Consider the following 21,432-nt stretch of genomic DNA (forward strand, 5'->3'; position numbering starts at 1 on the left):
TGGCAAACCTAGTTACAGGAAAGGAAAAGAAAAAATATTTTTAGAAAAGAACTCTTTAAATTCAGACTCTAAAAAAGAGAAATGCTCTCTGGTGACTATATTAATTTTAAATTGCTGACAGGTTTGTCACAAGTCCAGACAACATTGCTGGCAATATTCCCTAACACAGCTTCCACAACAATTTTATTTGAAGGGGAATTGTTTCCACAGAGCAGGTCTCATTAAAACAATTTCCATGCTTAGGTATGACATCTGGAAGCCAGCTTCTTAACCCTCACCTATAATAAACCAAATGATGAGCAGTGCCAAGATCATGGTCCTCTCATGTTTCTGGTAGTGCATTATTTACTCAGCCTTGTCCCGATCCTGGTTACAATGTTGCTCAGAAGAACACTGGCTCTCACTGGCAGCCTAATTAATTGCAAGTTAGAAAGGCATCTCTCCTCTCTTTGCTTGGTACACCTGAACTACACCACGTCTTCTTTGCTGTTTCCTCTGACCTGCAAAATACACACTAATGCCTGAGCCACACCAGTAACTTCTGCTTTCCCTCTAAGGAGGTGAATGGCCCTTTTGGTGGTAGATAATCTGTGACACAGTGGGATTATCTGATACTGCTAGACAGCAGAATCACATGTGGAAAAACAGTGAAAGTTTGAGCAAAGGCAAATCACTGCGCTTCCACAAAAAAGAGTTTAAACAGGTTTAATCCAGCAGTCCTGTTTGACAGCCCTGTTTGACAGTGCCATGAGCAGCTTTGGCAGATCTGACTCAAAGCTGCTCAGAAGCACACAGAGGATGGAGCACTGCTGTGGAAGAAAGTTTCCCCACAGGAGCCAACCTGCCCATGCTGGCAACCCCCAGGGATTGGATGAGGAAGAGGATGGGTGGCCACAACATCAGCTTGTGGGAGACATACATCCCTCACCTGTACAGAGCCTCAAGGGAAGCAGCACATGTCACTTTTCCTGCCTCTGCTAAAGCCAAAGAAGTGCTTGGCTAGAGACAGCCCCACAAGCTGGTGGGGAGGGCTGGATGTGAAGAGGCAACCTCTACACGGTGAGATGCCCTTTCTTTTGGGAGCCCAGAGGTTTACACCTTTGGCCAACTGCAACAAGCAGAGCTGCAAGCTTCCATACTTGCTCTTGATTTTGCCAGTTTTCATTTCTCTCCTTGTACTTCCTCAAGCTGTCGTGGTGTGAAGAAGACTTGAAAAGTGAGGGGTGGGCCACTTGCACGTGGAAGATTTTTTATCCTCCTGAAAAATCAAGCTATGGCTTCTTCAAACTGCCTTTGTTCACACTCTGGGAATGTTTTCCACTCAAGCAAGGCTTCAGTGTTAGAGAACTGGGTCTGGGTCAAGGTCTTGCAGGTTACCTGGTTCCTAGTCCTTCTCCACTGCTTTCCCCATGACAAATTCCTCACATAGCACTAACTGCATGTCAATACCGTTGTTTTGTGAACACTTTTCTGTACTGTGACTACAGAAAAGGATGAGACTTAAATTTTGCAAGAACAATAAATTTAACAGAAGCTACTTTAGATTAAAAAAGAAGTGACCTGAATAAAAACTTAGTATTTGAGTTTTTCTGCTGGGCTTAGTGGTGTTTTTCTGCAAAATGATATCCAGTATGCATAAATGTATATTTGATGGTAATATTCACTGATATGAAATCATCAATTGTTAGATGAAAAATTTTGTCTGGATTTAGATTTATGTGGCCATTCTGATTTCAAGCAAACACTACTGTTGAGGTCATTTGGATACAGCATTTCAATTCAAGGCCTTTCCTACTTCTAGAAATTTGGAAGACTCTTCTTTTTCTTTCCTATACCATTCTTTTCATATGGATGAAAACAGAAAGTCTTTGATTTTCCTAATATATTTGAGTAACACTTCTTGTCTCCACATTACTCCTTGAAGTATTTTGGGTTATCTGGGAAAGACAGCACAAATTTGGCTAGAATTCCTTCAAATTTGAACTACATTTAACTGTAGAATTGCGTTATTTCTTCTGCTTTGCCTCTTGTGAATTGCAGAAATATGGGCTGCAAAAAAGAAATCAATACCAACACAGAGGCTATATTAACCATAAGCCCAAGTTAAATACTGAGATTTTCATTCAGAAATATTGTCTCCTGTGTTAATTAAGTTTTGTGTAAGAGAACTTGGAATCACATGTATATAACCTCCAGAGTCCTTGTCTAAGGTAGCAGCAATGAATTTCTCAAACCTCCAATACAATGGCAGGATCACAGAAATAAAGAAGTTGCAGCTGAGACATTCTACCTTTGAAAAATGCATTGGCAAGTCTTGTACTATAGAGCATTATATATCCAAATATGCTACTTTAAACCAAAAACTTTTATCCTGAGCAAAACCTCAGGAAACCTGGAAATGTTTTAAGTTCTCTCTCAACTAAGCAATTTTATTTCCTTCAGTACTCTTGACATTAGAGTTCTTTTTAATGAGAATATACAGGTTTCAGAAGAACATTGTATTACAGCTGAAGGGCTTGTAAGCAGGACTCAGAAACAGGGTTTTTTAACAATCAGTTTTTATAAACTGAAGTTGTTTCTTTATGGAAACCTTTTCTTCAAGAAAAAGGAAGCTTTGGGTAAGGGTCAGAAAGAGAGTGCAGGCACAGCTACATTGCTGCAGAAATTTGGCATTTCTTCCCCTACCCAGCTCCATTTGGAAGCATAACCTTCCATCCCACCACCTCCAGTTTTCTTCCCTTCATCAGCAGATTATAAAGGAAATTCTTATTGCTTTAATCAGTAGTAATTATCTGCACAAATAAAACTGTTTCAACCACAAAGCCTGGATACAACCCAGTCTAAGACACTCAGCTATAGTCACAGAATAACTAAGACCTCTAAGATCATCAGATTCAACCAGTAACCTATCACTGCCAAGCCCATCCTTAAATTATGTCCTTAAGGGACACATCCACACATTTTTTGAACACTTCCAAGAATCTTAATTCCACCATCTCCCTGCTCTGTCTATTCCAATACCTGACCACCCTTTCAGTGAAGAAATGTTTCCTAATACCCAATCTAAACCTCCCCTAGTGACACTTGAGGACATTTCCTCTCATTTTGTCTCGTTACCTGTGGGAAGAGACCAACTCCTGCCTGGTTACACTCTCAGATAGTTGTAGAGAGCGATAAGGGCTCCACCAAGCATCCTTTTCTCCAGGCTAAACACCTGTAGTTCCCTCAGCTGCTCCTTGTAAGACTTGTGCTCCAGAACCTTCATCAGCTTTGTTGCCCCTCTTTGGACACTTTCCAGCAACTCAATGTCTTTCTTGTAGTGAGGAGTCAAGTAAAGCCATTCACCTGGGCTGTAACAGGTGACAATAGGTGGCTGTAATCTGACATTCAGATTCCTGAACAAACTCTGGCAAATAGAGATCGGACCCTGAGCTTCCTGAAAGCCAAGTGAAGGCTGGAATCATAAGGTATTGTTTACTGTGGTACATGTAGTCTTTCTCTCACTGGTTTTGGCCAAGATTTCACCCCTATCCACAATCCTGGGAGGATATTAAGTTTTCAAAATTTAAATTTTCTGATGGACAAATTTGGATCAGTTCTGCTAATGATACTCTTAATTTTACATTAGTGTAACAGCAAGCAGATGTTTTCAGCTATAATTTGTTGATTGTTTCCTCTATTGCTAACAGCTGCTCTAATCCTACTTTAATACTTCCCTAATTTCTGTAAACCTCTGAGATATATGCATACAAATAATATGAGGCTATTATAGTAAAAATATTCTGCTAATGTAATTGCTTGAGCAATACTTATTATCTTAAATTTTTAAAAAAACTGTGAGAGCTAAGCATAGCTAGTCTTCTCACATAAGATGGACCTTTCAAGTAATTTCCAATTTGGAAATAGTATGCCTCAACCAATGTACAGTGTGAAAATTTCAGTGTCTTGAATCACTCAGCACAAAAGTGAAACTAATAGGCCAAAGAAGAATTAATCATATATGGACATGTCAACTCAAACTTGTATGAAGAACTTTGAGTTCTTTTACTACTCCAACCTTGCCAGATAAGAGACAGCTTCAGTCCAAAGCTATCTCAACTCTTCCTATGAGATTCAGCTATATTAATGTGGCTAAACAACTTGGAAGGAGATGTAGCTCATGCCTAACAGTTTGGAGTGTGACTATGTCACCATTCAGCCACCTCAGTATTGCTATTCTTATGACAGTCCAAACATCACACATGGATTAGTCCAAAACACTAAGCTGACTACAGCCCTTCCCATTGCCAAAGCCAGAGAAAAACACCAGACCAAGAAAATGCATTAACGCCAAGCTATAGAGAAACTTTATGTGGACGAGGAGGAGAGTTTTGCCGTTGCTTTTGGTGGTACCAGAATGTCATTTCAAAGACAGATTTACTTACCCAAGACTGTAGGCTTCAGACCCCAGCCTGTAGGCTGCAGCCAGCTTGTTGATGGATTCAGATGCGTGGCTGTAGGCAGCTGAGCTGGTGCTGAGGGACTCAGAGTCAAGGCTGTAGGCTGCAGACCTCTTACTCTGCGCAGCAGAGCGGTCGTAGGCAGCGGATCCATAGCTGTAGGCTGCCGACTCGAGGTCGTAGGCTGAGGAGCCGTGGCTGTAAGCTGCTGAGGAGTCCAGGCTGAAGCCTGCTGCCGAGGAGTGGCGGTAGGCTGTGGAGCCCCTGGCGTAAGCTGCAGATCCTTGAGCGTAGACGGCGGATTTGCTCTTTGTCTCCTTTTGGTACTGGCTCACGGTGGACGACAGCGCTTTGTGGCGGTACGCACGGTCATAGTGCTCGTGGTGTCTTTGGTAGAACGGTAGAGACATCATGGATGCCTTCCAATTCTGGGTTTCACCACACTTTTCTGAGTGTAAATAAACTGGATAATGTCTGAAAAAGAACAGGTCAAACATAAGGACTATTGTCAAGGAAACTCCTGAGTTAGCATACAAATAATACCCAACTTCACACTTATTAACTAACACTGAACTAATACTGAACTTGAAAAATGCAATGCAATGAATTTAGAGGTATCTTTTTTATGATGTGATTTAGACTTTCAGACAGGTTCATATTCAGGTTTCAAGATGCTCACATGTCATCTGTCATGACCAGAAACCTTTGCACTGTTGCGTCTGTTCATTTGTATTTGGCCCCCTGCTACTGCAAACTATTCAGGTTTTATGTGCTCACTTATTACTGAAAACTAATGAAACTCTGTGTGCCTGGCTTCTTCAGAGATAGTATTAATAATTTTGTTGAATTTCAATAGAGATAATAACATAATAAATTATTTTTAAAGGCATGAGTAAATACAAAAAGGCTATTAAAGCTGAAACAAAAATATATGACCATTTCGTTTATTTTTGTAATCCAATTTTCAGATGGAATTTAATGTTCCATTTATTATTACAACAGTGAATTAAAACACTAAGATTGAGAAGGATGTCAGTTTTTCTCTAAATGTGTATTACAGTGACTGTTTTGCATGTGATATCAGGGTTCAACTTAAAAGGACTTATTATGCATTATACTTTTACAGTTTAATCAGGGATCCAGTCTGTGTGCAATGGGTAAGATAATATCTTTCTCCTCAATCCCAACCCTTTTCTTTTTAACCTAAAATATCATGTTCAATATTGCCAAGAACCTTCCTCCAAATGATAGGCCCATTTAAGTTTTAATTTGCATGTCATTGGTTGATTGTCTTGTAGTCATTTGTAGTGCAAAGTTTGATGAGGTGAGAGGTAGCTCCCCTCTCAAAATGGGTTGAAAGTTAAGTGCAGAAATAATTATTCTTGCTTGTTTGTTAGTTTTAAAACCAGCAGTTCAGTCATTATTTTGCCTTTCTATTTTGCTGTTGTTATAACTGACTTTTTCTATTTGACATGCAAGCTTGCCTCAAGTAATCCATATGATAAGCTTTCTTTCTCTTTCTTCTAGGCTCATATGGCTACTAGGGTTGTCCTTGAAAAGGTACCTGATTAGTAATAGAAATGAGCTCCAATAAGGAAATGTTAACATGTTAACAAGGATTTAAAGAAGATCCAAAAACAAAGGTGAGAGGTGTGTGTTATTGCTTTGGGTTTTTTTAGTATCAACTGCAACAGTAGGAAAATTGTTCTGCTTCGTGTTTTCTTCATATTAAGAAAAACTACTTAATGTTTGGACATAAAATACACTTACAGAACTGAAAGGCAATCATGACTTCATGAAAGTCTAGATACTTGATTTGGGTTGTCCTGCAAAGGGTCAGGAGCTGGTCTTTGATGATCCTTGTGGGTCCCTTCTATCTCAGAATATTCTATGATTCTGTGATTTTTCCCTGGTCTTTATGCTCCCTAGTTTTCAGTCCTTGGCTTGGTATTTGGTTCTGATAGCAACTCAACAAATGTCAAACTTTTGTCTTTGATAACTGCTCAGGTATTCACCCTAACCAAGGCAAATTATGGCACACACCCAACAAAAACTAAAAATAAAGAGGAAAATTTCCTTATATTTTAGGGATCTCACGAGGGAGATGCTCTTTGTGGGATAACTGAATTGATCACTTAGTTGCAGGAAGTCAACAAGGAAGAAACTTATTCAGAAACTTTTTATATAAAAGAAATGGCTGATATCCTGACCACAGTGAATCTATGACTTCAAGTCGATGAGTTTATGCATTTACTTTATTTTTATCTGAGGAAGAAGGAGAAAGGGGAAAGAGTGTTAGCCCATGGGTCTCTATGGCAAAAACTGATGTTCCTTTTTAACTCCCTTATTCCTAATGCTGGTTATTTTTTTCATGTCAGTCTAAAAGAATGTAACTATTCTGGCTAGCATCCTTGTTTCTAATATCTGGCAGTATTTTGTGTTGTTACTTATTTCACTTTGTTAGCTACCAGTAGTATGTAGTTCCTCTTAATTTCACTAGTTTTAGAAGATTTTTTGTTCATTTTTCTTCACTGCCTTCCTCTTCTAGCTCTTCAGAGCTAGAAGACTTGTAAGTCATTGTGATCACTGCCTAGGAAGGTTAAGGCATACAGAAGAATATTGTCTTGCACACTGAAAGGGAAGGAACATGGGAACATCCTGTTTTCCTCTGCAGAGTACTCTGGTTTGTCTTCATCAGCTTTATTTGACATGTTGGCTGGCTTCATCATTCATACAACAGCCACAGGGCTAACAGGCATTCAGCTCAGGCATTCCCACAGCCTTCCAGGCTTCAAAGTATACAAGGTGATCCACAAGTATGAAGCACTGCATGTGTTGCCCATTGAGAAGTTAAACGAGACATTTCATTTACATTTTATCAGACCAAAAGAACGAGGTAAAATGTACAAAGGAAACACTTTTCTTCCAAACATGAAAGGTCTGGATCTCACTGTCCTCACGAGTTAAAGTCTGTGATAGGAGTAAGGACTATGATAACAAGGCAGGCACTGAGGCCAGTCAGTTCTCATGGTTCAAGTCAAAGACCAACACTGACTCACATCATGTAAAAGGAAACTCCTTCCATAGGCATTTTATCACACTATGAGTTATGTTTTTTATTTCCTCTGAAACATCACAGATTGCTCACAGGCCAGGATAAGTTGGTTACATTAGTCTGATCAGATACAGTAGTGTGGTGCTATCAGAGATGACAAGGACCTCAGAAACTTCTGAGGACTTTGCTCCTAACTGGAGCACTGCCTGGTTATCAGATTGACTCCCATCTCTTAAGTGTTATCTGTGCTACCTGCACCCACTTAGGCTGCCTGCACTAACCAGCCCCCTTCAGTGTGAGGGCAAGACTCCCTCTCAAGATCAGTGTGGCACTTCAGAGCTTGGCCTAAATATATTAGTGTCCATAGTTAGACGAATTTGCAGTTTTTGGAGCTGCATTTTAGCACTTGTTGAACTGAGTATTTAAAATTATTACTGAGCAGACAGACAGTTCTTTCTTGTCCATAATTCATAGCTGTACATTAAAGGAAGTGATTTTGCTGGCATTACCTCTTGTGCTGTTTTTCAATCTGTGTAATTCTTTAAAGATCTACTCCATCAATCAATGAAAATAGTGAAATAGATTTTAAAAAATAAACTCTTGTAAGCGAAGATAGTATCCTATGCAACAAGAAAATATTTATGCTATTTAAACATTCTCAAAGCCCACAGGAGATTACATGAACTCCTCCTGTATCTCAGTAACCCATGCTTCATTTGAGAGTACTGTGACAATATGCAAAGATAGCTGAGTGAAAATAAAAGAGCCCCTGCACTACTTTCTTCTGTTTCACAGCTGAACCTTCAGATGTCTTCAATTCACATCCACAAATCCCTCAACTGCTGAGCTAAGAAGAATAAAGGGAACTACTGTCAACTTGGCATTACAGATTCAGATTAAAAATAATTGAACACATAAAACCTTCTGGCATAAAAAAACCACTTACCAGGATCCAAGTGAATGGCAGCAAATGAAAGAGCTCCCAAGTAGATGAATAGCACAAAAACACAGCAACAGTGAAGCCAGCAAAGAAAGAGGTAGTTAGGACGAGGGGTAAGGACTGGACTTCAAGGTCCAGAACAAAAATAATGCCTGCAGTCAGTGGAATGTCAGAGCCCCAGTCCAGACCTTTTATGGCCAGGGGGATGCTATAAATATAGCATCGAAGAGGGAGAGAGACAGAGACAGATACCGATACCCTGTACTATCTCTGTGCAAAAGACATGATGACGGCAGCTTCAAACTAAAGGAGATACAGAGTCCTCCTTCTAAAATATCCTCACTAAATTCTGAATAAAACCAGCATTCCACTTCAAAATTATTTCTAGGATATTTTTCCTTAGTAAAATCAGATTTAGGAGGAGAGAGAAAAAAAAATGTGTCATGAAGCAGAAACTAGGAAAGACCAGTCCCTGTATTGACCTTTGCTGTGGTACAAGAATACGAACATTTTCTTGGTTCCATTTAATGCCAAGCCACATGTGGTACATGTAATATAAATATTTCAGCTTAATGACAATCTATCAAGACTCTCTAAAGCCATATGAGTTACATTTCAATAGAAATGTATTTTCTTTGTTCTGTTGCCAGTGTTACTTTTTTATTATCTTTTTTAAGATAAAATACTAAATTAAGAACGTGACCTCATGTAGCATTTATGTAGATATAAACAATGCAGCTCTAAAATCCAACTTTTTGTTTCTAAATTAAAAATTTTTACCTCTAGGAATAACTAAATGGGCTTGTCTTCTTTCATTTTGGTCACAGCATTCTGGTACAAAAATGAGTAATCAGTGTGGCTGAATATTACATCAGAACAAATTCTGTCATCTGAGATCTAATAGGTGGAATGCAGTGTAACTTCATTGAAAATACAAGTTTCTTCTGCACTGTAAATTTAGCTTTCAGTAAAACTGATTAGTGCATTTTATTTTGTGCATTTGCATTGACAGAAATATTAACCCTCTCAGTTCTGCTATAGCTTCTTTTCACACTGGTCAGACAACACAACTTTCCAGATCATCCTGCTTTGCTAATGCTGTCCCCTTTATGGCTGTAACCACTAGAAGAAGGTCTGGACAAGGCTAGAGGATGCCAGGCTTTTCTCTACAATAGTTCACGAGTGTCATCTTCTTCACCTCTCTGCCTTGGTTCTACGTGAAATCCCTTCATTGCCCCACAAGCTGCTCGTTCCCTGGGGAGCCACTGCCTCCTGCCTGGTGCTCCACCATGCAGGAAGTTCAGAAGCCTCTTCATCTCCCACACCAGGAGCTGCTCAGGTGCACCAAATGTGTGGACTTTTGGGTTTTGCTCATCAGGACAGAAACTATGGCCAGCAAAAAGTTGTGCAGTCATAGAAATTGTACTGTGGCTCAGGAAACTGGCCAAATCTGCAACAGGCAGAATGAAAAAAGGGAACCCTAATATAAACTTTTCTTCCCCCAGAATACTATGCCAGTGGCAATGCCACTGAACTACAGGTTCTGGGCTATAATGTATATTTTTAGTTAGAGTAGATGGGGCCTCAGTGGACAGATTCCTGGATTTCATTACAAACTCCTGATCCGTTCCTTCACATGGGTCATTTGCACTAACAATATAAAAGTCTTAATGACAGGCAAATTACTTTTTAAGAATTCAGGAAGATGTAGAGAAATGAAAACAATTAAACATCACATTTCTCTGACAATCTGAATAGCTTACATGCGGCGGAATAAAAATCTGATTAACATTTGCAGTGTTTTTCCAGGCATAATGGCACTATGAAGTTCAATACAGCTTTCAAACTCTGTGCTGCCTCTGTTCATTCTGTAAATAAAATGGAGCTACAGTGTAAGAGCAAAATATTTTGTACTATTTTGCCACTTAAATTTACACACTTTCAGATCTAGCTTTATTATGAGATAATATCCCCAGCTAATTTCAAATCACTTAACTCCTATTTGAATATCAAAGTACATATTTAAAATTACTTGGAGCTCTGCAAGTCTCAGAATCCCTGCAGCATTCTGTATCCACATGTATATAGTCACATTGGTCCTGGGAGAGACACCCTTAGGAAATACCAGTTCTGTCTTTTCCTAATTAGAATTACATAGTGCTGGAGACCAGTTTGTTTTTCTGAATGGGAAAGCAGGAATATTAATTTAGAGGCCAACATGACAGAACAAAAAGCTTTCCAGACTGTCCCCAGAAGTTTTGAGAGCCACAGCATCCTGCAGCTGGGGGCATAAGTCAAATTAGACAGCATCCCAGTCCATCTCTTTCATTTGAGTATAATCTTAAATAAACCTAGCAAAACAATTTTTGGACAATAGAGGCTTTCAGAATGTGTGTTGTCTTCTGAAGTTTCCTTTCAAACTTGGGTCCAGTTTTCTGAATTGATTTTTATCAAGAAAAAAGTCACATTAGGAAGATGTGCTATTGTCCATTATAGTCAAACTAACCATCTTCAAACCCACCAAAGGGAAGGGAGGTCTGTGTTCCTTGCCTTCACTCATAAGAAGGTATTAATGTCCAGATTTCTGTTGATTCTCTGCAGCACTCTCAGCTCATATATTTACAAGGAATCAACCTTTTAACAGAAAGGTCTGCATGCAGCCTACAACAGCTTGAGTGTCTAGCCTCACACCTGAAGAACCAACTACAAGACCGCTGTCTCCTTGATACAGATAGATATTTTTCCAAAAGCCTCTCAAGGCTCCAATAGCCTCAATACTATTGAGTGTTGGTGCCTAGATCAATTTTTCATCATACAGAAATATTTGCCTTACTATTATTAGCAACATTTATTCTGCAGCTGGAAATGGAAATGCCACATAAAAATGGTGTTGCTGACGGCATTATTTTTGACATTTATTTGTTAATTTGTAACATTACAAAGGTTTCTGTCCATAATAAAATCTTACCCCAAGAGCATATAGCAGATTCATGGAGTTATTCCAAAAGAAAATTCTTATAATTTCTTTAAGTTGTTTTGGCAGTTAGTCGTTTTTTCAATCCATAGTATCTCCTGTCATTTCAACTTCCATAACAAAACAGATGGTTGTTAAATGTTGTCCCACATTTTATCATTCTTTCCTTAACATCACAGATTTTTCAATACCTTTATTCCAATAATGATGAATAGTTTCCAATACCATAATTGTGTTTAGCTTTGTACCTTTGAAAGACTGGCAAAAACACCTTGACACATGATTGCTGAAGGGCCAGAGTTGTACCTGGTAAGTGTCATCTGTAACTGCAGATAACCCAAACCCAGAAAACTTGACTTAGGTTTAATATCTGAGCTCCTGATATTTAGGTATGCAGCTTTTAGAAGGAGGTAATATGCTTCAAAACATGAGTTAAATAGTTTAGGCAGGATATTGGCCAAACAGAGGTGCCCAATGCCTGGGTCTGAGGCAGTGGGATGAGCACTGGCTGCCAGGTCCTGATAGAGCCTGTGGGGAACTTCCGTGGCCCCTGGGGAGCACTAAAAACAGTGACTTTGCAGTGATTGTTACCCCCTTTCCTGTTATCCATAGCCCATGTAACTGAGCTATTTCATTACAAAGAAAAAAACCCATAGATATCATCTCACGGAAGTGCAAGCTACTATGGCAATAATACAAAGCAATTGCCTCAGGTTTTACAATAATCATTTCCATAATCATTCAGGCATAGCTAACACAAATGTACCCAGTATACAAGAACATCTTTCATTTTCTTTGTCCTCACATTAATTGATGAAATACTTTTGAATCAATCAAATGTTTCTTTTAAAAGAAAGGATAGTGGCAGTGTCTTAATAGAAGAAACAAAAAAATGTTTTTAGCTCTTTAGCTATCACACTTGGAAATTATGTCTAATGTAACAATTAGGCTCAAACAATTGGAACAAAATTTTGAGGAAAATTTGCATCAGAAATTCATAGATTGCTTTATTCAACACTCCCTGCAGGACAGACCCTCAAATCTCTTCCCTGTTTCTCATGACTGTCATTCACAACCCAGCATCTTTGTAGGCAAAGCAATCCTCACAATTCAGTATAAGGTTAAACAACAGCAGCAAAATGTAAATCCTAAACTAGCAAATCCATCTCCTCCATTTAGCCACAATAAACTTTAGAAGTGCTCCTCCAAAATACCGTGCCTGTGTATTCCACCGGTGAAGAGCAATGACATCTGGGCGAGCGACTTACACCTCTTCTCAGTACTTCCCCTAAGCAAACTGCAGCGATGTTGAGAGGAGCACACACACCAAAGGGACACCCACTGGCTTGCTGGGGCACCCAAGGAAAAGTAAGTGTGCATTCATTGCCAGAGTGAGAAACTTCTGTGACTGCAGGTAGTGGAACCACAAAGAGGTTCCAAGAGCAACTTACAGGGCAGGGAAGGGCCAGGTGGGGGGTGACTGTCAGCTATTAAAATATCCTCCTCTGCCTACTCAAGCAGCTGGCTCAGAAAGCAGAGCATCTTTTTCTCCTTGGTAACAGGTATAACAGATAGATTTATCCATGAGAGATTTAATTAACTAAATCCAACATTAGTGACAGTGTAGCTCTGGCAATTCAAAGCTCAACATAGGACTCTTCCACCTGCTATTTACTGAGCTAATCAGTCTGAGGTGAGTTTTTCAGCCAGCCCTGATCTTGGTACTATATAGCTAGTCCAAGTGAGCTAGTTAATTTAAATCTCCTCCAGATATATCTCTAGACAATGTCTGTAGGGCATAACATTAATTATTTTTTCAGCACAAGAGCTTGAGGTCAAGATTCTGCTAAAACCCAGATGATGCTATAAAACAAGGCATAATGGGCATAATGAGAAAGCCCAGCCTCCTAATGAAAACACTTATGTATGAAGCACATAGGGCACTATCAAGTCAAGGTTGTGCTTATGCAGCCTTATTTCTGTCCCTATGTCTGATTATTTCTCTTATTTGTGTTTATATTTCTACCACTTCTGACAGTAAGGAGCATGACCACATCACTTTGATGTGGAAGCACATTGACCACCTGCTCCCTCACTCCTGTGCTGTTTTAAAAAAACTCTCCTCTTGCTTACTTTTCATCTACAAGTTTTCAATTTGAGAAAATGGTTCATGCTGCTGTTGCTCACCAGTATTTGAGAAAAAATGCATGGAAAAAAGAACCGAGATATTTGGCATGTCTTATGTGGTTCCATACGTACATAGACACATACGTATATACATATATATGTATAGTTAACATTCTCTGTATAGTTGACATTCTGGTGAGACTGGAGTGCTGCATCCAGTGCTGAGGTCCCAGATATAAGAATGACATGGACACATTGGATCAAGTCCAGAGCAAGGCTGCAAAGATGAGGAGAGGGCTGGAGCACCTCTCCTATGAAGACAGGCTGAGACAGCTAGGGCTTTTCAGCCTGGAGAACAGAAGGCTCTGGGGAGACCTTAGAGCAGCCTTCCAGTGCCTAAAGGGGGTCTACAACTCAGCTGGAGAAGAACTTTTTACCAGGGCTTCTGCTGCCAGGACAAGGGGGAGTGGCTTTAAAGTGAAAGAGGGCAGGTTTAATTTGGGAATTAGGAAGAAATTCTTCACTGTGAGGGTGGTGAGGCATCAGAACAGGTTGCTCAGATAAGTTGTGGCTGCTCCATCCCAGGAGCAGTGCTCAAGGCCAGGTTGGATGGGACTTTGAGTAACCTGGTCTAGTGGAAAATGTCCCTGCCCATGGCAGGGGGTTTGGAATGGGATGATCTCTAAGGCCCCTTCCAGCCCAAGCCATTCTATGGTTCTATCCCAGGAGCTCAGTTTCTGAGACCTTACATAAGAATTTGAAAGGCTGAGATATTACATAATATGGCAGAAACAAGTGATACAGGGATCATTTTGTTGTGCAAAGCAAAGGCTGTAGCGCTGCTAAGTGTACAGCCCGGCCTGTTCTGCATACTCAGCTTCTCATCTGCAGTATTTTTCACCTGGCACTTGATTTAGTCATTCGAAATGGATGTTGAAAGAAAACCATTGCCCAGTTGACCTACAAATCCTTCTATTAAAAATCTTTGCACAGTTTCACACCAGCTACTTTGAATCTCTTCCACACTTTGTCACTACTCGGTCTCTGTTTAAACAGCACAAAGATTTTATATGCACTTGTAAATTTGACAGGCATATGTAACACTAATTTATTCAGAATATGCAAATCAAGAGGGGAGAACATTCTCTTGCTCTCTTTTTTCCTCTGACTCTGGTGATGATTAGTGTTGCTTTGCATAAATCGTAGCAGAGCTGTGGGAGCTGGAGAGATACAAGATTCAAGCTTCCTGTCTGAAGTAATTTGTCAAAAATCTTCCACATGCTTTCAAAGTTATTAGGCTATTGTATCTCACATCTTCCAGTTGTTTTATATTTTAAACATTATTTTATTTAACTTTTACTTATAACCTTGGATTTTTCATCAGGTCTAATTTTCTTGTGTCACAACTTTTCTACGTAGTACCTGTCACGGCCATCTCAGCTGAGCTGTCTTTCCTTATATGTTTTAAATTGGATCCCTTTCCATTTGAAAGAAGAGTTGTTTAGTTGGGGGTTTTTGCCATGTTATGAATATTTTAAAAAATAATTTCTTGATTTTGCCCCATAACAAATTATTTCCTTGCTATATTGAGAAAAAGGCAGGGAGACTGCAAATAAAAATTAAATTTATTTTAAACAAATAGTCTTTTCTTTCAAAGATCAGTCTAACAGAAAAAGAATTTCATGTGGAATCTCAACAGAAACCTATCTGCAATATAATGGTTTGCAAAAGGAAAAACTGCTTTTCTTCATGCCTGTGGGTCCTGTTCTTGGAGCCACAGGCTCTTCTGAAGTATTAGGTAAATGTGAAATGAGGCAATGACATCCTCCACATTAAAAAAATGAACCTTGAGAATGTGATTCACTTCCTATTCTTTTCTGGTTTCCAAGGAAAACCTTCACCCAATGTTTGTGGCAAAGCACTCCTATTTTGCTGGCCAGCTTGGTAATTTGGTATTGCTTCCTTTATGAACTGTAGGAGTCTGGGAGATTTTCCCAGTCTATGACCACCACAGCTGCATGTACCCATGGAATAAGAATCAGAAGGTTTTGGTTCCTCTTTCTTTTCTTTTATATCACTTTTGGTCTTGTTATTCTGTGTACTTTCATTCCTTTTTTCTCTTTTTCTTCTCTTTTCCAAGAGTGTTTTGCTCTTCAAAGAATCTTGCTTGACTGTACAAAGCACTGATTTCTAAATTTTCTTTACACCACGGGCAATTACTATTTCAAACAATGCAACACCAGTAGAATTTCTAAATCTAGCTGTACTTCAATTGTGGTTTACAGTCACATTTTTTTCCAATGAGTTTGTATTGTGTGCAGCAGTATAAACCCAACCTTTTAAGCTACTCTGGTTGGTATGCCTGAAGAAAAAAAAAAGTGGTTATTAATTTAATTGGTTTGCATTTATGCACTTGGAACAATTTTCAGTTGCCAAGAAAGTCATTACTGATCTTAAGCAGAAAAAATCCCTCTAGGGAAATGATTAAGCAATTAAGCCTCTGCATAAGTGAAAGACTTCAGAAATTGGCTATATATTTTCATTGATAGGACTGCTGGTGACAGAGAACAAGTGTCCCATCATTTTACTGTCATCACTCTATTTGCAATTATTCCTGCCTAAATAGCCTTTTGTTTGTAGAAACTTGCATACTGTTTTACATCTCCATTTTCATACTGCTAGTCCAGCTGACAATTTCTAGTAATTACTATCAACAGACAGTACAGCACATCTAAAAGGCAATTTGGATCTACAATGAGAATCACAAAAATCACAAATTCAGGTTGGAGGAGACCTAGGTGGTCTCTTGTTGACCCTCCAGTTGAAAGCAGGATCAACTGTGAACTTTGACAAGTTGGGTCTTGGAAACCTCCTGAGAAACCACCTGTGCTAGCCCTTGCCTTGTTTAACAGCTGAGAGACAGGAGTATCATCCACACATCCTCACAAATTTGAGGGCTTTCCTCCAGAATCCTACTTTGATTTTTCTTTTGTCTTTTCAAAAAACTGTGACATGTTTGTGTCTCTACAATCTGGTGTTTAAACTCCTCCAGCTACCCCAATGCCCACAGGTTGTCAGTACTCTGAAAGTTGTGGAAGAGTAACAACAGACCATTTGGAGATCTGATGACAGATTTGGTTTTGCAGTTTAAGCAGTGCAGTTTCAGCTGTACTTTACTATTCTCTTTACTGTTTCAGAACTGTTAGCATCAGACCTAGCCCTGGAACCAGTAGTTTATCAGTGACGCAAAGCAAAATGTTTTTTCTCCATTGCACAAGTTTCCAGTGTCTAATGTGGTTGCAAAGCTTTCCCTTAATTCAAGGGCAGAGTTTTGACAGTGACAGGCTCTAAAGATGATTTAAAGGGTATTTTGACATTGCAACCTACTTGCTCAATTTTCCATCTCCTGTCCTTATGTCCCAACATCCTGCTTTTCAAACAATGCTGTACCCTGGAAAATTGGGGCAGAACTCAAGTCAGTGGGCTGGAAGCAGTGAAGGAATGCAGCTGGTGAAAGCTGCTGAGAAGCACAGGTTTCCCCACAGTCAGTTGTGTGCTGTCTGTGGGGAAACCTGTGGGGAAACCAAAGAGCAGGTTTTTCCTAAGAAGGAAAACCTTGACATCTGGATAATGTCTGGACATACCTCATGGAAGGGTTTGTGCTACATCACTGCTAGAGCATCATGAGGACACACAGAGCAACAAACATTTGTTATGATCACAAATATGATGTCCAGAAATATGTTTAAGTCTTTAGCTGCATGTCCAGATAAAGGATGTGGGCTTCAGAAGAAGGAAATTATCATTCCAAAGGTTCTGAAAGAGCTGCATATGAAGCTGAAGAGATTTCAGAAGTTTAATGAAAGACCCACATGAAAGACGATGATCTTCACACTGGACAGTGGCAAGGAAAAGCCATTGATAACACTCATCAATGGCAGAGACAGGCAATCTGTCTTTGTGAATAAGGTATTTGCCTTATTCAACACTGAAAGCACTGAGCTGAACAGATATTGCACACTGTGAAAATGAGGAGCTGTTGCAAAAACTGGCATTTTAAAATTTCTATCTGTTCACTAAAATTGCTGAAGAACATTAATTTTCAGAGCACTGCATCTCTGAATTATGTGTATAACTAATGGATCATAGTTCAGTATTCTGATTGCAACCTCAGACTAGCTAATCAACCACATGGTTATTTGCATAGATCAGTGAAAACTGCTGAAAGCAATATTGATATTCACAATCTCTAGCAAACATGATAATGCTTTATTTGTTTTTAGCTTTTCTTTCTAGGTGTCAGATATAAGCATAATATTATTTCACAGAAAATAATTTTAAAGTAATGAGCTGAAACCAGCTGCACAGTTCACAAAGCTCTCTAGTTTCAATCCCTTCTCAGCACAAGTTCTTAAAACAAGCTTGTAATAACAAATCAATTTTGCAATTCAAATAATTTTATTTAGGAAAACCAATTGCCTGGGAAAAACATATATTGAAAATCCCAAAATAATTCAAGGAAGAAAGATCTGCACATAAGGGCATTACTGTTGCAGATATAATACTCAGGGTGTTTAGGAACTGCATTCACTGGGTGAGCTGCACATACATGTAATTAACAGCTACCTTTTAATTATGCTGGACTTAAAATTCATGGGAAACTAAAGGTTCATTCACAATTGTTCCAACTTGAGCAAGCAGACGGAGGGCTGACAAATCTGAATAGTCTCAAGGAATGGCCTGGCACGAGTCTGAGCACAGCAGGGGTTATATCTCCCTTGCCTTTTCTACTCTGTGATCCCTGGCTTTTCAGTCTGCCTGTGGAGGTGGAGCAACGAGGGGATACAATATAAGAACCAAATATGTGCAAGACTGACCAGAGATTATAGTTCTGGAAATGTGTTTCATACTCTAGTCATATGAGTCAAATTTTCAAACATTAAAATCCTGGTGCATAATTGCCTTTGTATTTTCTTTTGTAAGTGGCTCCTACTTTCCCTGTGGCACAATGAATACAGATCGGTTTCCGAAGCACATTTATAAACTATTTGGAATTTAAAGATTTTGAGTCATGATCATTTTGCTGCTGCATGCCTATGCCTTATTTTGAAAATGGTTTCTTTTGGAGTTTGCTCAGTAGAGCAGGTACCACCCCTATGAAGTGGCAGCATTGACTTTGCTGGCTAAGGAAGATGTTGCAACCCAATTCTCTGCAATAAGTTAGTGCTCTCAAGCTTTGCCCAGGTTTCTCCTGCTCACCTTGTAAAGGTGGCAGCTGTTTGAAACCTGCCTGGGATCTGGCATTAATAATTCCACACTTCTGTCACAGAATGTCTTTGGTTCTAGCGTCCTCAAACATACATAATCCTGTGATTAACATTAGCTGCTCCAGTTCAAGAACACGCAGTGATACTGGCATCTTGAATTCTATCTTCCCATGAGTCTTTAAATTGTTCTGAAAAATGTGTTATAAAAATCCCTGTCAACATATGCTCTTACTAGCTGATCTCACTTGCTGGTAGTAAGCTGACAGTGGATCAGAAAATTCTCTTTTGCCCAGGTATTTTCTGCCTCTGAACTGCTTGTAGCCATGGTTCTTCCACCATCCATCCTCTGTGTGTTAAAATGGGCTAGAGGAGTTATTCAGAAAACTACATACAGAGGTCTGCACTCCTTAGGGGTAGGCACACACAGTCCATGATCCTAAAATGCCTGCTAGCATAATGGCAATACAATCTCTTTATCACAAGAGGTGCTGCTGGTCTGCATGGCCCATGACACTGCTAACCCCAAAAGATATGATTCCTAATCATCACCAAGATAAAAACTGTGCCAGGGAGATAGCCTCTAGAATTATCATCTCTACAGACACCCTGGATTAATTAGAAACATTCCCAGAGACAACAGCATAATCTTCATAGGAATAATTAGAACAGAGGTAGGACCCACAACATTCAGAGTTATTAGATAAAGTTAAAAGCATGTGGTGCCTGGAGTTCATGTGATTCACTGTCTTAAACAGCTGATACCAACCCAAGGACTAAATGTGCACAGCAAACTACGTGAGGCATATCTTTGTTTACTATTTATAGCCACATGCAAAAACAGAGGGGAAGCATTTGTTTACTAGATGAGTCCTATTTTCTATGAGATGTCCAAATTGGAGCCCATCTGATGTCCATTTATCACCTCCTACCAGCTATTTGAAGTTTAGCCACACTTCAGTTGCAAAAACCTCATTTATTTAAACATCACTTTTCCTCTGGCCACAACTCAAAGAAATTAAAGTTAGCTACCTGAGAGAGATCAAATTGAATAGTTGAAGCATATTTTCACATTCTATCATTTTATGAATTAAAGTTTTAGGATACTCAGCTTGCAGAGGCTGAACTTCTTGAAAGCTCCAGATTCCAATGGGATTTTGTGAAAAATCCTTGTGATTTCCACACCGGGAGGAAATGGCAATAAATTGGTTCCAGAAAGATATAAATTTTAAAGATGTTACTAGTATTTTATTGTACCTTTTTTACATGTGATAGAGAAACAATTTTAATCAAAGCAGCCAGAGACATCTTGAAACTTTTAATACATGTATTTTGTCATTACTTCCACAAGTCTGAACTGTCATTAAAAAAATATACACTATGAAATTTTTTTCAGCTGATATCTGATTTCTCTCATTTTGCTTGTACAAAATAATGTTACCTTATTAATTGTAGCACAGTACTTGACATTTCCTACGAATGAAAAAGTCCTGTGTTTCAGGTTTTGGAGGGGAATGGGGTGTGCTGCTCCGACAGCCATGGTGGGCAGACAGCTGAATCCTTGGCCAGCATCTGGGAGCAAGTTTGAGTACAATCCTAAAAAATGTATTACTGGTTTCCTGAAGAAGGGGCGATTTCCTGCTTACTCATCTGTTAAATTCTTACTGTTTCATTAGAGTTCTCCAGAGGTTGTTATACTAACTGGCAGGGTAAATAGAGGGAATCTGTCCCTTCCTTCTGCTCGTGCCAGCAGGGACTCACGACCAAGTGCAGCTGCATAATGGCTGCTAGAGGCTTAAAAACAGCTGTTGATCAGCTCCAGAAATTCCTCTTTTGCTGTCGGGTTGCTCACAAAGAGAGGAAAAAGCCTGGTTGCTGGAAAAGCTCAAGTGAGCAGTGTCTGGCCCTGTTCATGGGCTTTCTGTTCTAGCAAGGGGGTAACCTTCCAAGACGGTGCAGGGGCATGGGAAACCCAGCCTGCACCAAGGAAGCCAGGTCTCATGTTCCTCCCTACAGCAGCTCCAGAGAAAGCAGGGAGGGCTGGACAAGCAGGATCTGGTGGGAGGAGGGCTGGACAAGGGCTTCAGAACTTCCAGTCAGAGAAGTGGGAGCTTGTCCTTTTCCCTCCTTGAAATTCTTACAAGAATAGGAAAAGAGAGGAAAAGGATTTTATTACATCTGTCAGACACCCCAAGGAAGCCTTTCCGGGGTGCAGCCACAGGGGAGCATGATCTGTCAGCAGCTATTCTGCAATATGAGACACAAAGAGCCTACCTTTAAAAAGGGAGTATCTAGAGGGACTGAACATTTTTTTTTTCAATTTACTCTATCATTTGCAATCAGCTGCTTTTCACTATTATCATGAAGTTGTGGGTCAGATTACAGTTTTGGTTGGAGCATTTGAAAATTTATTTTGCTCCACCTTATCCCCAGATGAAGAAGCTGAGTCAAGTTACACATGCCATTTCGCATTACCATCTGGTTTCTGGTCTCAAGGCTGCTTTAATGTGTAAAATGGCCAGAGTCTTAATACTTTTTCTAAAACTGAGATTTCATTTTAAAATGCACAAAATATTTCTCTCTAAACAAGGGTTTTTGAGATGTCTTCCCAGCTCATCAACAGAAAAAAATCA

General features: G+C 39.5%; 1 protein-coding gene across 6 annotated transcripts in view; it reads right to left on the reverse strand.

The window, feature by feature from the left end:
- The window catches only part of MYOM1 (myomesin 1), a 96,130-nt gene that overhangs the window by 69,510 nt on the left and 5,188 nt on the right, over nucleotides 1-21,432 (reverse strand). For 5 of the 6 annotated variants that reach the window (XM_063395942.1, XM_063395916.1, XM_063395958.1 and 2 more), the window contains exon 2: nucleotides 4,425-4,913. In XM_063395942.1, the coding sequence (XP_063252012.1) occupies nucleotides 4,425-4,852 (428 nt within the window). In that variant the 5' untranslated portion in view covers nucleotides 4,853-4,913. Of the gene's footprint in view, nucleotides 1-4,424; nucleotides 4,914-8,440; nucleotides 8,566-21,432 lie in introns of those variants that run through there. The other variant, XM_063395924.1, reaches the window with a different exon arrangement.

This window comes from Prinia subflava, chromosome 1 (genome assembly GCF_021018805.1).
Source record: "Prinia subflava isolate CZ2003 ecotype Zambia chromosome 1, Cam_Psub_1.2, whole genome shotgun sequence".
NCBI lineage: Eukaryota > Metazoa > Chordata > Aves > Passeriformes > Cisticolidae > Prinia > Prinia subflava.